The sequence below is a fragment of the Bufo gargarizans genome, chromosome 8 (assembly GCF_014858855.1).
Source record: "Bufo gargarizans isolate SCDJY-AF-19 chromosome 8, ASM1485885v1, whole genome shotgun sequence".
Classification (NCBI taxonomy): domain Eukaryota; kingdom Metazoa; phylum Chordata; class Amphibia; order Anura; family Bufonidae; genus Bufo; species Bufo gargarizans.
Window position 1 is genome coordinate 77,767,402 of NC_058087.1, and position 15,891 is coordinate 77,783,292.

The 15,891-nt window shown below is 44.2% G+C and overlaps 1 protein-coding gene across 3 annotated transcripts in view; it reads right to left on the reverse strand.

The window, feature by feature from the left end:
- Positions 1-13,212: 13,212 nt before the first annotated feature.
- Positions 13,213-15,891, reverse strand: part of RAPH1 (Ras association (RalGDS/AF-6) and pleckstrin homology domains 1) — a 149,202-nt gene continuing 146,523 nt past the window's right edge. For 2 of the 3 annotated variants that reach the window (XM_044303572.1, XM_044303573.1), the window contains one exon: positions 13,213-15,511. In XM_044303572.1, the coding sequence (XP_044159507.1) occupies positions 13,550-15,511 (1,962 nt within the window). In that variant the 3' untranslated portion in view covers positions 13,213-13,549. The remainder of the gene's footprint in view (positions 15,512-15,891) is intronic. The other variant, XM_044303574.1, reaches the window with a different exon arrangement.

Below are 15,891 nucleotides of genomic sequence, written 5' to 3' on the forward strand. Positions count from 1 at the left end.
CTACGGGATAAGGTGGTTGTTGTTTTGGGACAATTTTTGGGGTAAATTAGATTTTTGGTTGCTCTATATTACTCTTTTTTGAGGCAATGTAACAAAAAAATTTAATTCTAAAATTGTTTCTACATTCGCTATTTAGTTTTGTGGAACACCTAAAGGGTTAACATAGTTTGTAAAGTAATTTTTGAATACCTTGAGGGGTGTAGTTTCTTAGATGGGGTCACTTTTTTGGAGTTTCTAGTCTAGGCTACATCAGGGGGGGCTTCTAATGGGACATGGTGTAAAAAAAAAAAACTGTCCATCAAAATCTGCCTTCCAGAAACCATATGGAGTTCCCTTCGTTCTATGCCCTGCCGTGCGGCTATATAGCCATTTACGACCACATATGGGGTGTTTCTGCAAACTACAGAATTGGGGCAATAAATGTTTAGTTTTGTTTGGCTGTTAACCCTTGCTTTATTACCGGCAAAATGGATTTAAATTTAAATTTTGCCCAAAAATAGGTGTTTTGGCACCGTTTTTATTTTATATTTTTAACACCGTTCATCCGAGGCGTTTGGTAAAAAGTTATTTTTATAGCGACGACTTTTACGCACGCGACGATGCCCAATATGTATGGCTCTCAGACTTTGGAGACACTAAGCAGGCATCCTAAAACTGCGGCCCTCCAGATGATGTAAAACTACAATTCCCACCATGCCCTGATGATGGCTGTAGGTTGTCTGGGCATGCTGGGAGTTATAGTTTTACAACATCTGGAGGGCCGCAGTTTGAGGATGCCTGCACTAAAACTAATATTTTTTGGGGAAAGAAAAATTGTTTTCGTGTCTCCAAAGTCTGAGAGCCATAGTGTTTTATGTTCTCTAGTGAACTGTTGGGGATTATAAAAATTTAGTACTCCATGGAAGTGTGATACTCCCTGAAGCAATCGATAATGCAGAGGCCCGGATGATCGGGGCACGTGTCACATTGAGTTGTGGTGTCCTTCCGTATCCCCCTCTTGTGACACACTCTGCACTTTTTTTGGGTTCGTCCCTTCTTTCCAGTATGGGGGACCACACCTGGAAAGTGTTGGCCAGGGACGATCCGGGCGCCTCCAGTTCCCGAGGTACTCCGGCCTGCTCTTTCCCGGTCCGAAAAGATCAGGTCTTTGAGGACTGCCTCATAGAATTGGAGGAATGTCCCTGTGCTGCCAGCGCTTCGGGATAGTACAAAAGAGTTGTACATGGCAACCTGCACCATGTAGACCGCAACTTTTTTGTACCATGCCCGGGTTTTGCGCATGGCGTTATATGGCGTGAGGACTTGATCAGAGAGATCAACTCCTCCCATATACCGATTGTAGTCGACGATACAATCGGGCTTGAGGACCGTTGCCGCGGTACCTCGCACAGGGACTGGGGTGGTGCTGTTACCGTGGATTGTGGACAGCATAAGGACATCCCTCTTGTCCTTATACCTGACCAGCAACAGGTTTCCACTGGTAAGTGCACGGGTCTCACCCCTGGGGATAGGTACCTGGAGGGGGTAGGCAGGGAGGCCGCGTTGATTTTTCCGCACGGTCCCACAAGCGAACGTGGATCTGGCGGCAAGGGACCTGAACAAGGGAATGCTGGTATAAAAGTTGTCCACGTACAAGTGGTAACCCTTATCCAGCAGTGGGTACATAAGGTCCCACACGAGTTTCCCGGTAACACCCAGAGTGGGGGGACATTCTGGTGGTTGAATCCGGGAATCTCGCCCCTCGTACACACGAAATTTGTAAGTGTACCCTGAGGTACTCTCACAAATTTTGTATAGCTTCACGCCATACCTCGCCCGCTTTGTGGGAATGTATTGGCGGAAACTGAGTCTCCCCTTGAACGCAACGAGAGACTCATCAACCGCGACCTCCCTTCCAGGTACGTAGGCCTGCTGAAATGTGGCCCCAAAGTGATCGATGACCGGCCGTATCTTGTACAGCCGGTCATAGGCAGGATCACCTCGGGGTGGACATGCTGCATTATCGGAATAATGCAGACATTTCCGGATGGCCTCAAACCGGTGACGTGTCATGACCATACTGTACAGTGGGGTCTGGTACAGGACGTCCCCACTCCAGTATTGCCTGACACTGGGTTTTTGGACTAGACCCATATGCAGCACGAGGCCCCAAAATGTCCTCATTTCGGTTGCACTGACCGGCGTCCAGCCACCGGGTCTAGCCAAAACTGAGCCTGGGTTTTGAGCGACGAACTGTTGGGCGTACAGATTCGTCTGCTCCACCATCAAATTCACCAGTGGGTTACTGAAAAAAAAACTAAAAAAGTCTATTTCAGTAAACCCCACTGTGGGAATCTGGATTCCAGGATTGCCAGCGAAATCCGGAATCTCAGGCTCAAAGTCCACTGGGGGACACCAGCTAAGTTCATCGGCAGGGGGCTCCGGTGAACTTATTTGGTGGGCCGGGAAACCAGTACGAACCCCAGGGCGGCTCGTACTAGGGTGGGCCACAGGATCCCTAGCATGTGTGGCCCCTGGCTCCGCCTGGCGGCGTCTCCGCTGCCTTGGTGGCTCATCGTCATCCGATGATGATGAGGAGGATGCGGATGACAAAAGGAACGTGGGGTCATCCTCATCCTCACTGGGGCTCTCAGAGTCGGAGGCAATCTGGGCATATGCCTCCTCGGCCGAGAACACCCGGCGGGCCATGGGTGTGTGTGTGTGCGTGTGTATGTGCGTGCGTGTAAAACTTTATTCTATGTGCGTGTGTGTGGGGGCACGGGTGTTCACGTACTAAAAAGTCCAGGCAAAAAAAAGTGTTAGGAAAAAAAAAAAAAAAAAAGTTCAAACTTGCTGATCTGCGGTTCAACGCTGATCAGCGGTCGGTGGGGTGGTGGGGCGGGCGATGCGCTAACAGTGGACGGACGCTAAAAAGTGCCGGCCAGTCAGCGCACGCAGAAAAAAAAAAAAAGTGAAGGGTCTGGTGGGGGGGGGGAGGGGGTTGGGGGGGGGGGAGGGGGTTGGTGGGGGGGGGAGGGGGTTGGTGGGTGGGGGGGGGGGGTTGGTGGGTGGGGGGGGGGGCTGGTGGTGGGGGGGATGGGGGGGGGGGGAGGGGGTTGGTGGGGGGGGGGGAGGGGGTTGGTGGGTGGGGGGGGGGGCTGGTGGTGGGGGGGATGGGGGGGGGAGGGGGTTGGTGGGTGGGGGGGGGGGCTGGTGGTGGGGGGAGGGGGTTGGTGGGTGGGGGGGGGGGCTGGTGGTGGGGGGGATGGGGGGGGGAGGGGGTTGGTGGGTGGGGGGGGGGGGCTGGTGGTGGGGGGGATGCGGGGGGGGCTGGTGGTGGGGGGGATGCGGGGGGGGCAAGTGGCAGGGGGGGTCTGGGGTCTGAAAGTTGAAAAAAAAAAGTTTGGAATAAATGTGCTTTTTTTTTTTTTTTTTCTAACTTTTCCCTTCTATCCCTGCCTAAAGGTGCCTCTCCCTCACTGACCCTAACCTACCTGGGTGGCGATGGGTGCAGGAGGGTGATGGATGCCGATTTAGGGGGACACAGGAGCTGGTGCTGGACGATGCTGCACGGTCAGGGTGCTGGACAGGAAGAGGAGGGGAGAGAGGAGCGCAGGAAGTTTGAATCTCGCGCCTCTCTCCCCTGCACCAATCAGCACCCTGGACAGCGGCGTTCAGCACCAGGGCCAGCTCCGCCTCTGCAAATCCTCGGACTGCGATTGGTGGTGTAAAATTACGCCACCGATCGCAGTCTTTTTCCGGTTCATCGGGTCACAGGACACCCGAATGGACCGGAAACGCAGAAAACCGCAGGTCTGAATTGACCTGCGGTTTTCTGCGATCGCCGATACGGGGGGGGTCCAATGACCCCCCCCTGCGTTGTTACGGGATGCCGGCTGAATGATTTCAGCCGAAATCCCGTTTCGATTAACCCCCGCGGCGCCGGAATTCAGATTTTAAGTCAGGACGTACCGGTACGTCCTCGGTCCTTAAGGACTCGGGAAATAGGGCGTACCGGTACGTCCTCGGTCCTTAAGGGGTTAAAGAAGGTGATCATTTTATATTTCAGGTTATATAGACAAGTGGATACCAACAGTCTGCAAAGTTATGCACTAACAAATGCCATATAGTGATGTTAGGGTCGAACACACAAATACCATTGTAATGTGGCAAGGCAGATGAAACCTGAAACATCACAACAAAAGATACAGGTTCCATTTTGTCATTGTGTATATTTATTGTATATGTCTTGCAGATACGTTCAGCAATAATTAATATGCAGGGCAAAAGAGAGATTACACTGTGTAGCAACAGTGAACAGTTATTTCCCACAACATTACTAGAGCTGATGGTTTTACTTAAATTTATATACAATTAAATTAGTTAAGAAAAAAGGGCTCAATAATGTAACAACTCAGATGTAGCTGCCGCTCTCACTTTTACTAGGTCACTTTACATAGTTCAGCATAAGGAAAAAGCATGCTGCATCTTCTATACATCAAAGCTCCGTCACATGGGCATCTCAGCCTCCTACAGTCACAAAAAAGAAATGACATATAATGCTTAGTAGGTGCATCCAACACAATGTGATCCTATAATCTGCACCCAGGTCGGCTCAGACACCAAACTGAACTGGCTGTAAAGCACCAATGAGAAATCAACACGTTGCTTTGTATCTAACTGATGCAATATACATTTGCTAGCGGTGGGACATTCAGACATCATCTTCTACCTACTAGGACAGTCTGGAAATTGGAATGAAATGTGCCTATACATACAATTTAAATATACAGTGGCAGTTATTCATCAAGGTGCTAATGTGCATTGACACAAAGCAACAAACCAGCAATTGGCTTTGCTCAATCTAGTGCACGTTTCCCAGAAGCAAGCAGTGGTCTGCTATAAAGCTGCAGATTATAACCCCCAGTGATGGTGTAAACAGGTACCTTTACTTGGTACTCACTTGGTTTAGTGTTATGCAACATGCACATGTAAAGGTTAAATACTCACAATGTTATATACAGTATATAAAAAAAAAAATATATATATATATATATATAAATAAAAGACACCGCAGCACATCCGTTGGTGAAATAGTGGATCTTTAATCACCCAAGCGACGTTTCAGTCCGGTTACTGCGATCTTTCTCAAGCAATACATCATACCAAACTGTGTTTTTTTATGTGGTCATTGGTAATTAACATACATGAATGACAATTAATAATTTATACAAAAATGTGCAAGAAAATCTCATATAAATCCATATAAAAAAGACATCATACCTAGAAAAGAATATATCCAATACAGATAATCGTATGTCAAAAACATCCAGGTATAGTGATTGTTCAGTAACATAAGAAATTACATAAGTGGCAATCAATGATATATAATCATCACCTGTGCATGTGTAATTATGAACAGACCTAGTGTGGAATCGGGCAGGCTCAATAGTCGGCTGATACAGTGTTGCGGATATCACCGCATGGAAACGGCGTCCCGGAACTCAAGCTGCGCATGTCCATGATGTCACAACGGGGGCTATCACGTGTTCCCGTGTGGAGGCATGGAACTGGAACTGCACCTGTCCGTGACATCACCTTAGGGCTAATCACATGACCCCATATGGAAACATCTCATGACAGGCCGCATAATAATTCACTATAGTCAAATAAATGTAAGCGTCTTTATCGATGCGTAAATCGAAAGCAGCGGCTAATAAAGCAGGATGAAACACCCCGGGTATGATTTCGGATGACGTGCTATCTTACGATGCACTGTCATCCGAAGGGTATAAGTGAAGAAGGAGGGGACCGGCGGCAGCCGTTGCCCTCCCCTCTCACTCATGTAACCCTATCAGGTGAGATAAGCCGTGTAGATTCATGAGTATCCAGCTTCCTGTTGAGCAAAGCCCTTCCATCCAAGGTCCTATAAGTGGCAAAAATAAAAAAAATATTATCCAAATATATTTATTAAAAGAGGACAAATTTTTCAATATATGAGCTGACAGGGACAGAAGAGCGGGAAGTCATATAAATAGCCATGGCTTATATTCTACATTCAAACCACCCGGTTTAACAGTTTGTAACCTAAAGATCCATTCAGACTCTAGTTTTTTGAGCATTTTCATGCAATTGCCGCCAGTCCGCGGCTGTGGAACATGGTCAAGAATCATAAATTTTAAGTCACCTTCAACATGGCCCAAATCCGCAAAATGATGTGAAACAGGCAGGTCCCTACATTTCTTACATATAGAGAAACGGTGCTGGTTGAAGCGCGACTTAAAATCGCATGTGGTCTCCCCCACATACAAAAGTTTGCAGGGACACCATAAAACATAAATAACGAAACTTGAATCGCAAGTCAAATAAAATTTGAGGGGATAAGAAATCCCTGTGTGCGGATGCGTAAAATCACGTCCCTTCACCATGTACTTACAGTTCACACAGTGAAGGCACGGAAAGCTGCCACTTTTCCTAGGGGCCAAAAATCTTTGACTTATACCTTTTTGTGGCCCTATATCGTTCTTAACAAGTTTATCTTTTAAGTTACAAGCTCTCTTATAGGACATAAACGGTCTAGTGATAAATTCTGGAATATTTTTGTGTTTTGTACTCCGCATCAACCAATATTTGTTAATAATCTTACTCACATACGGGCTAGCTTCACAAAAGGTAGATACAAAGGGTATTTTCTGGGATTGGTCCCTCTTAGTGCCTCGAAATAATTCACTTCGTTCTTTCTGATTAATACGTTTGAATTGCTCTTGCAATGTAGATACCGGATAATGCCTGTTTAAAGCATTGTGTCATCTTATCCAGAGTTTTATCCAGTAAGGATGTATCACTGATTATTCTCTTTGCTCTAGTAAATTGACTATACGGTAATGACCGCACCATCGTCTGAGGATGAGCACTGTCAAACCTAAGGACGGTGTTGCGGTCAGTAGGTTTGGTATAGACCTCAGTGCTTAACACACTACCAGTGCGTCGAACATTAACATCCAAAAAGTGCATTGTGCTAGTGGAGAATTCCAACGTGAATTGTATATCGGGAATCAGGCTATTTAAAAAAATTATGAAACAATTGCAACTCTGATGTTGTGCCCGTCCAAATAACGAAAATATCATCTATGTATCTCCACCACCTCAGCACATGGCTGAAGTGGTGGGACACATAGATATGCTGCTCCTCCAAATGGGAGACTACCATGTTGGCATAAGTGGGGGCCACATTCGTCCCCATGGCCGTCCCCCTAATTTGCATATAATAATCATCTCTGAAAAGGAAATAATTATTATATAAAATCATCTGTAATAGAGCCAGAAAAAAAGTTTGAGCCTCAATGGTATAATAAAACGGATTTCACAACAGCCATACCAATGTTGTGCTGTATAGAAGTATACAGACTGACGATGTCGAAGGAGGCCAAAATGGCGTCCTCCTGCACAGTCACGTCTACCAACTCGACCAAAAAAATCTGTAGTGTCCTTCAAGTAAGATTTAGAATTAACTACATAAATCTGTAGCACTTTACTCAGTAATGCTTCCATTTTTTTGGATAAAGAGCCACGGCTAGAAACTATAGGTCAGCCGGGAGGGCACTGCAGATTCTTGTGGATTTTTGGTAATAAATAAAATAAAGGGGTAACTGGATAATATTTAATAAAAATTCACTAAGTTGCTCATCTATGAGCCCTATTAATGTATATCGGCTAACAAGTGATTTTGATTCGCGCTGTATGTCAAATTTGGGGTCCCTCTGGCGGGCAACCTCTGCTAAATACATAGAAGTATCCATGACCACTACCGCACCACACTTGTCAGCTGACTTGATTGTGAGGGAGTGGTCATGGATTAACTGATTAAGTGCCTTTAACTCCTGTTTGGTCACATTTGGATGTTGAATGTGATCAAAAAGGCCCGATTGTTTTAATTCTTGTATGTCTCAGCACTGCATCTGAAAATACTTCGAAAGCTTTAGAAGATATATGAGGGGAAAAATCTTTTTTTAATCTTAATACTGTGTGCATCCTGAAAGTGAATCTTTAGTTTAATTAATCTAAAAAAAAATACAACAAATAAGCTTCTAGTTCATACCAATTAGTAGCACTAGCTGGACAAAAACTTAAACCCTTGTCTAGCAACTGTAGTTGTACCGGTGTCAAAATATGAGATGAAATATTTACCACAGTCTGTTCAATCAGGCATGGGTCTTTCGCAGTGTTTTCCGACTCCTTGTTTTTACGGTATCTGTTTCTGTGCCGACCATCCCTTCTTGTGGCTTTTTTACGTTGGCGAGTGGTCCTAAAAAAGTTGCAGAGTTGCTAGTAGTTGGCTCATCCCTCTTTTTTACTCTCTTTTGACTCTGGTTAAAGTTGGGTCTATTACGGTCTGTCCAGTTATATGTGTGTCCCGTCGTATAGTCCATGGTATCTCTTTGCCATTTACCTCTTTTGGTTTCTTGAATCTCGTTTTTGAGCTTATTCAAATGAGGTTGGAACTTATTGTAATATTCGTCAAAGTCCTGTGTGGACAAGGTTGCCCTCAATGCGGTCTACTCCTCCATTTTGCTGGCTGTTATAGACATTAATTCTTTACGCATAAACTCTATGTTCAAAAGCATCAAGTCCAATGAATATTTATTGGAAATCTGTTGAGCCTGCCCGATTCCACACTTGGTCTGTACATAATTACACATGCACAGGTGATGAATATATATCATTGCTTGCCACTTATGTAATTTCTTATGTTACTGAACAATCACTATACCTGGATGTTTTTGATATACGATTATCTGTATTGGATATATTCTTTTCTAGGTATGATGTCTTTTTTATATGGATTTATTTGAGATTTTCTTGCACATTTTTGTATAAATTATTAATTGTCATTCATGTATGTTAATTACCAATGACCACATAAAAACCCACAGTTTGGTATGATGTATTGCTTGAGAAAGGTACCAGTAAGTGGACTGAAACGTCGCTTGGGTGAATAAAGATCCACTATTTCACCAACGGATGTGCTGCGGTGTCTTCTATTTTTGTATTGCACACCTTGGTCAGGTGTTTTCATCGCTGGCACCCGATCATTCATTACCAGGAGTGCTGCCCTGAATTTGAATTTATTATATATATATATATATATATATATATCTATCCATATTGGGAGAAGTGGGGAAAAACATTTATTCTATTCTGTTAAGGTCTGCCATTTTTTACATACTTAAAGGGATACTGTCAAAACTATTTGCCAACTTTATATATGGCGCTGTAAATCGCATCACATCAAAACCATTACTCGGATTACATTTTGAAATTGTAACTTTCCACATGGAAGTGAGGATCTGGTGTCATCGGGCTGAGTCACCTTCGCAGGCCTATCTGTATTTGACAGAGATCTCCCAACTGCTCGTTGTAATCCCAAATGTATTTGAAATCCTGTACATCCCATTTCCCTTCTCCTCTTCGGACATGTACAGTGAACTGATGTATATACACCTTAGGAGCAGGTGAAAAGAGAATGCAAGCTAGATGTATGGTGAACGCACTGAGGATCATGTGGAACAGGCAGGGGGATGTCAATCAAGGCGAGATAGGTAGGCTTGTGGCGGTGACTCCTTGACTTGGCCAGTGAAAGGAGATGACCCTATAATTCCAGGTCCCCCATATACATATGGAAAAGTAATTTTTCAAAGTGTAAGTAACTTAGCGTTTTCAATTCCGGCATTGAGATCAGTCACAGGGTCTAGCTTAAGAAAACACTTCAGTTTTGTCCCCATTCATTGTCAAAGGGGACAAAACTTAACGAAACGTCTTGGCTATAGAAGACATAATACAACCGGATCCGTTCATGACTGATGCAGACGGTTGTATCATTGTAACGGAAGCCTAAGGCTACTTTCACATCTGCGCTTTCCCTTTCTGCTTTTGAGATCCGTCATAAGATCTCAATAGCGAGGGGACACAAAACTGAACTGAGCGAAACGGAATGCACCAAAATGCATTCTGTTGTGTTTGGTTGCGTCCCCATCACGGACAGAATGTGGTGCAGAGCAAGACGGATCAATCATGACACACAATGTAAGTCAACGGGGACGGATCAATTTTCTCTGGCACAATAGAAAACGGATCACAACCGGATCTGTTCATAACGGAAGCAGACGTTTGTATTATCGTGACGGAAGAGTTTTTGCTGATCCCTGCCGGATCCGGCAAAAACACTGGTCTGAAAGTGGCCTAAAACGAAATAGCAAAGCAGACAGCTGTGATGTGATCTACAGCTCCATATACCCAACGGAGTATGGCAAACTTTGCTTACAGTTTTCCTTTAAATACATTGTGACAAAATCAGGTTTTATCACAAAAAAACAAGAAAAGATAAAAGGTAGCACAATGCACAGCAATACTTCTATATGGGTTCAGATATTAGAGCTGCCACATTCTTCAAGGAGAAGTGATAATCTTAAAACAGAATGAATGAAATGTATCTAATTATACATTATTATTCATTCTTAATACCCTTACAATAAGCATCTTCCGGTGCTTGGCCAGAGGCACCTCTCTGAGAATCATTCATAATTAAATGCATTTTTAAGTATAAATAAAAAAAACTTCTGTCATTCATATGAAACATCCCAATATTCCCAACGCTCTGACGTCTGTTTTATTAATAAGATTTGTAGAATGACTTTTTGGATGCTCTTTATCAGCAATGGAGGAACAGGAACGCGGTGTAAAGAAGTTGATAAGAAAGGCAGAGCTGTCAATACAGGGGTTATCCTGCATTTTACAGTATTAGGAAGGTTATTGTTAGATTGGTTGAAAGTTGTGAAAAAAAAACATCTGACAACTGAAATAGTCCCTCGCTTTCCTAAAATAAGAGTTTTCAAGTATCACTGCCATCACAATCAAGGGATTTATTTCCTCATTATACCTACTGGCTCTATTAGGCTCCATTCACATTTTGCAGACCGCACATCGCCGGCACTAATAGAATATGCCTATTCTTGTCAGCAATTGCGGACAAGAATAGGACATGTTCTAGAATTGCGGACTCGGAAGTCGGGACCGCAATTCCATATCCGGGCAGCAGAAATTAATGGGTCCGCATTTCCGTTCTGCAAATTGCAGACGTGTGAATGGGGCCTTACACTGGCAAAGGGTCGGTTAAATCAGCGCTAACAAGCGTTAGTAGGGGCGCTTGTTAGTGATAATCTGAAGGTGTAAAGGTGTTGCCGTTTACCCGAAGGCAGTCACCTCTTTTATGCATGCAACAAAAAAAAAAATAATAATTTGCCATCAGCAGATTGTGCCATCTAATCACACTCTGTTGCTGGCAAGTAGTGGCTCTGTATGGGGAGGAGCAATGGTATTAGTGATCGCTGCATGTAATCGCTGAGCAGGTGGTTGTCAGGAAGGAACACTTCCTTCCCGACAGTCATCGGTTTAATCTCTCAGTGTAATACAGCCCATGCTATCCACATTCTACTCCACGGAGCCCTGGTTTCCATATCTTGCACTGATGAACAGCTGTGCTTTATAATAGCAATTCTATTGTCAAATACTAGTGGATGGAAGATTGGACATAGTTACTTTGTGTTCATTTGACTAATTAAACAGGTTGTCAGACCGATCATTTTATAAAGGCTCAAAGTGGCATAAAAAAGTCATACGTACCTCAACCGGTCTTCCACAGTTCACATTCTGACAGTCCCAGGATCCCACAGCAGGTAATAGTACCTTCATTATTAGGTCTATGTGCGCTCAATAGTAAGGTATTCCATGGTCAGGTTTAAGTTATTTTTGCAACGTACACCCTTAAAACAAGTATATGGGAAAAGTAATTTGCTTCTAGGAAGAATCAAACTGTACCACTCACCAACAGGATGTCTAAGGGATCATTGATGTATCTGAAAAATCAAAACCTGGAGCTAACTGGATTTAGAATGCAAATGACCATTAAAGCGATTGTCTCACTTCAGCAAATGGCATTATACACGGCTCGTATCCAGGGGTTATGGCCACCGCTGCAGCACAGATATGAGGGGACCAGAACAGGAGCTTATGCGCACTCTTGTGGTCCCAGCTACCAGAGAGGCCAGGGCTTATTCTTGTAGTGTGCAGGCATTGCCACCACTGTGGGGGTCATAACACCTGGAGATGAGCAGTGTATACAAATGAATCAAGCCAGCAAAGGAGGCAATATGGAGAATCACAATACATTAGGAAGTGCCTGTTATTAACTTTGTCTATGTGATAAATGCCATTTGCTGATGTGAGACAACCCCTTTAAGTTAAAAGGGATGTTTGAGCTCAGCACTAAAGGTATGGCCAGACAGAAAAGTTGGCCACACATTAAAGCCATGTCCACCTGCGGCAGCATGATGGCACAGCTTTGCGGTAAGACTGTGCGATCATTGGCTGCTGCGGGTGGGACAGGCTCGGGTTTGTTTTCTTCTTCCAAAAAACAGTGCTAATCTTGTCCATTGGCTGTGTGTAATATCGCAGACCAGCCAAATGTAACCAAATGTTTCTGGAAGACAAAAAAAACAGTCCCTCTTTTTTTAATCTCATACAACTTTGTTTTAATGGTCGGTCATTTGTCTCAGAGCCCCAGGCGCTTCCAAATCAGGATAAAATCTAACCAGAATAGTCATGGCAAAGCTTCTTAAAAGTAGAGCTGATGTTTTGCTTGGTAATAGATTTGTGAAATAATTATGTAAATTACTTTTCTGGATGATGCACCATAATCATTTTACTCGTTATTTCAGACCATAAGCATGGAAGATCATTGTGGAAGTAATTGGATAAAGACAAAAGGGAAGAAAACAGATAAAATACAGGGACGCAGAAGATAGCCTCTCTGCATATGTCCTACATGTAAAACACCAAGTCGCCTACAAAGGATAACAGTGCATCTTATAACTGTGCACGCTGATAAGCTGAGACAGCACATTTCAATTTTAGTTATGATCAAAAGGATGATAGTAAATGCTACACACTACCGTAACGTGAGAAATGACAGAATCCGGAAGAAAACCTAATACACAATATGACAATAGCACCCCTTAGCAATTAAGGCAGACCTCAGTTCATGACTTACGGTACTTACTGGCCACTGACTGAACCAGATTACAAGCTCATAAAAATAATAGTCTTTCTTGAGGCATATCTTTTGCACCAAGTATCAAGTTTGATGATTGTATACTATTCTTTGGGTGGAAACAGACATATTGAAATAAAACATTCTTGTTATCTTTTATTTTACAGCTGCTATATTATTACTTACAGAATTATATGCCTATTGTAGGAATACATGCAGAGACACACTGCACACCAACGTACACTACAAAAAGATTTCATTATATGTAGATTATGAGTAGACTTTTGGTCCTGTCCATACTGAGAATAGTAACTGATCACCAGATTCTTTTTCTGTCCAGAAAAGTGCACAATGACCCTTATTCTGAAACGGCAATGTTTGATTGAATATTATACAATGAATCTAAGTTAATGGTACATTTGTCAGCCGGGTGTGCAAGAAGTCCAAAAATGTTTATGACATGGGTTACCAGTCTCTAGAAAGTTTGGTATTCTGGTCTCTTTTAGGTGGGGCTGGTGGTGGTCCCCTTCGTAACGTTGCATAGCCTGATAAATGACTGCCTCCATAGCAATTAGCTTTTTGATGATCGCCTAAAAGTTCTGGTGGTGGAGGAGGCAATACCATATCATCCATAGTAGCAGTGGGTTCAGGCCGTGATAAACGGGCTGAGGACAGAGAACTATGTCGAGTAATAGATTTTCGCTGCAGAGTCTTATTTAGGTCAGCAAGGAATCCAGGCTGTACACTAAGGCCAGGCTTGGGTGAAGTTGGAACTTGTGGACTTGCGGGGGAAGGTTCTGTCATTTCAGCTTGCATTGCTCTCATACTATCATTCCGTTTTGGCCTAGTAGGAGGTGGCGCTTTCTTTACAGATGATTTGGACCAGGTCTGCGGCTGTGGATTCACTACTGCTACTTTTGGTGAGGTATTTCCAGAAAATAACATTGGTGGGGCATCTACAGGTGGAGGTGGAGGGGGTAGAAGCTCAAGATCAGCTGGTGGAGGAGGAAATTCAGACTCTGAATCAGAAGGAGGAGATGGAAATTCTGTTGCGTGTTCTTTTGCTGTATGAATAATATGGGCAGAGAGATTTCCTTGTTGAAAAACCATTGGCAAGTTTACCCCTGAAAGATTAAGTTTAACAGGTTTTGGCGGAGCTGCTGGTGGGGGTAATGACTCTTTAGAAGGAGATCCAGGGGGCTCTGAAAATTTACACACAAGACTGTCCACAGATGTCTTCTTGGATTCATGATACTCAGCAGAACTATTGGACTTAATACTAGAATTTCGTTGTGGCGTGGGTGGAGGTTTTTTCCCTCCAGGACTTGATGTCTTGGTTTGTTTCTTAATAGGGGAACCTGATTTGTCTGGTGTAGGGGAAGGTGGTGGAACAGGGGATGTTGATGGTGGGGGTGGAGGGGGTGGGGGCGGTGGAGGAAGTAATGCTAAGCTACTTTCAGGAGGAGGAGGAGGAAATTCTGGTGAAGGAACAGAAAACGGCTGCCATTTTGGTTTTGCTTTCACAGCTGGGGGAGACTGAGGAGCAGTACTTGGTGTTGCTGGCTTAGTTGGATCTGACGGAACAGGTGGTGGAAACTGACTAACAATTTGCTTAACCGAGGGCATGGCTGACTGTGGAGAGGAAGGAGGCTTGGCAGAAAAACTTTGCTGTTTCGGTAATGTTGGTGGTGGTGTAGGACCGGATGGAGCTGATGTAGATATTAAAGGTTGTTGAATTTGGGGAGGAGTAAAGTGCAACTGCTTTTTGGGTGCTGTAGGTGGTCCTGTGGTTGCTGTAGTTGGTGGATTACTAACAGGGGCTGTAATTTTACTTACAGGTGGAAACTGCTTGACAGGAGCTTGGAATGAAGGTGGAGGGGGTGGAGGTGGTGGTAATGGTGGCGGTGGAGGAGGCTGTGCACTCTGGATAGTAATATTCTGTGGAACTTGATTAATCTTTATAGGAGGTGGTGGTGGTGTAAACTGAGGAGTGGATGGTGCACATGGGTTAGGTTTTAGCATTGCCATAGCAGAACCAGGGGGAGGTGGTGGAGGCGGAGGGGGAGGTGGTGGGGGCGGAGGAATAGCTCCATTTGGAGTGACAACCATTTGAGGTTTTGTACTTAGTGTAGAATGTTGCACTACATGGGTAGCTGATGGTGCCTTAAAATGAGGCCCTGGATATTGGGCAGCATTTTGCAATCTTGTAATTGTACTGTACTTTGCAAATAATATTGGGGTGGATTTGGAATGTGTGGGAAGAGGTGGAGGAGGTGGTGGAGGCGGCGGTGGAGGTGGTGGTGGAGGAGGAGGTGGTGGCGCAAGCGGTGAGGGTTGAGATAACCCATGTGGAGACACAGCTCTTATCTGAACCTGTGACTGAGGGGTCAATGAAGTTAAGGGACGTGTTAGAGTTTCAATGCGAGCCTAGAATGACAACAGAAAAGAAAACATGAATATAATCAATGATATTTACATGCAACATTCTTTAAACTGTACTATAACATGGTACTTTGTTAAATGTGTATTTATGCCTGCCTAGGCATTGCATCATGCAACATCTTTAACAGGGTTTTCCTGGATTTTAGTATTGATGCCCCATCTTCAGCATAGGTCATCGATACCAGATTAGCAGGGGTCCAACACCCCCATCGATCAGCTGTTTGAAGAGAAGGCTGCACTCGTGCCAGCAATGCCTTCCCTTCATTGTTTGCCTGTTTGCAGCCGAGCAGGTGTAATTACAAAATGCTGTCTCTTTCATTTCTATGGGGCGGCTCGTTCCTATAAACTTGAATGGGAAGGAGCCG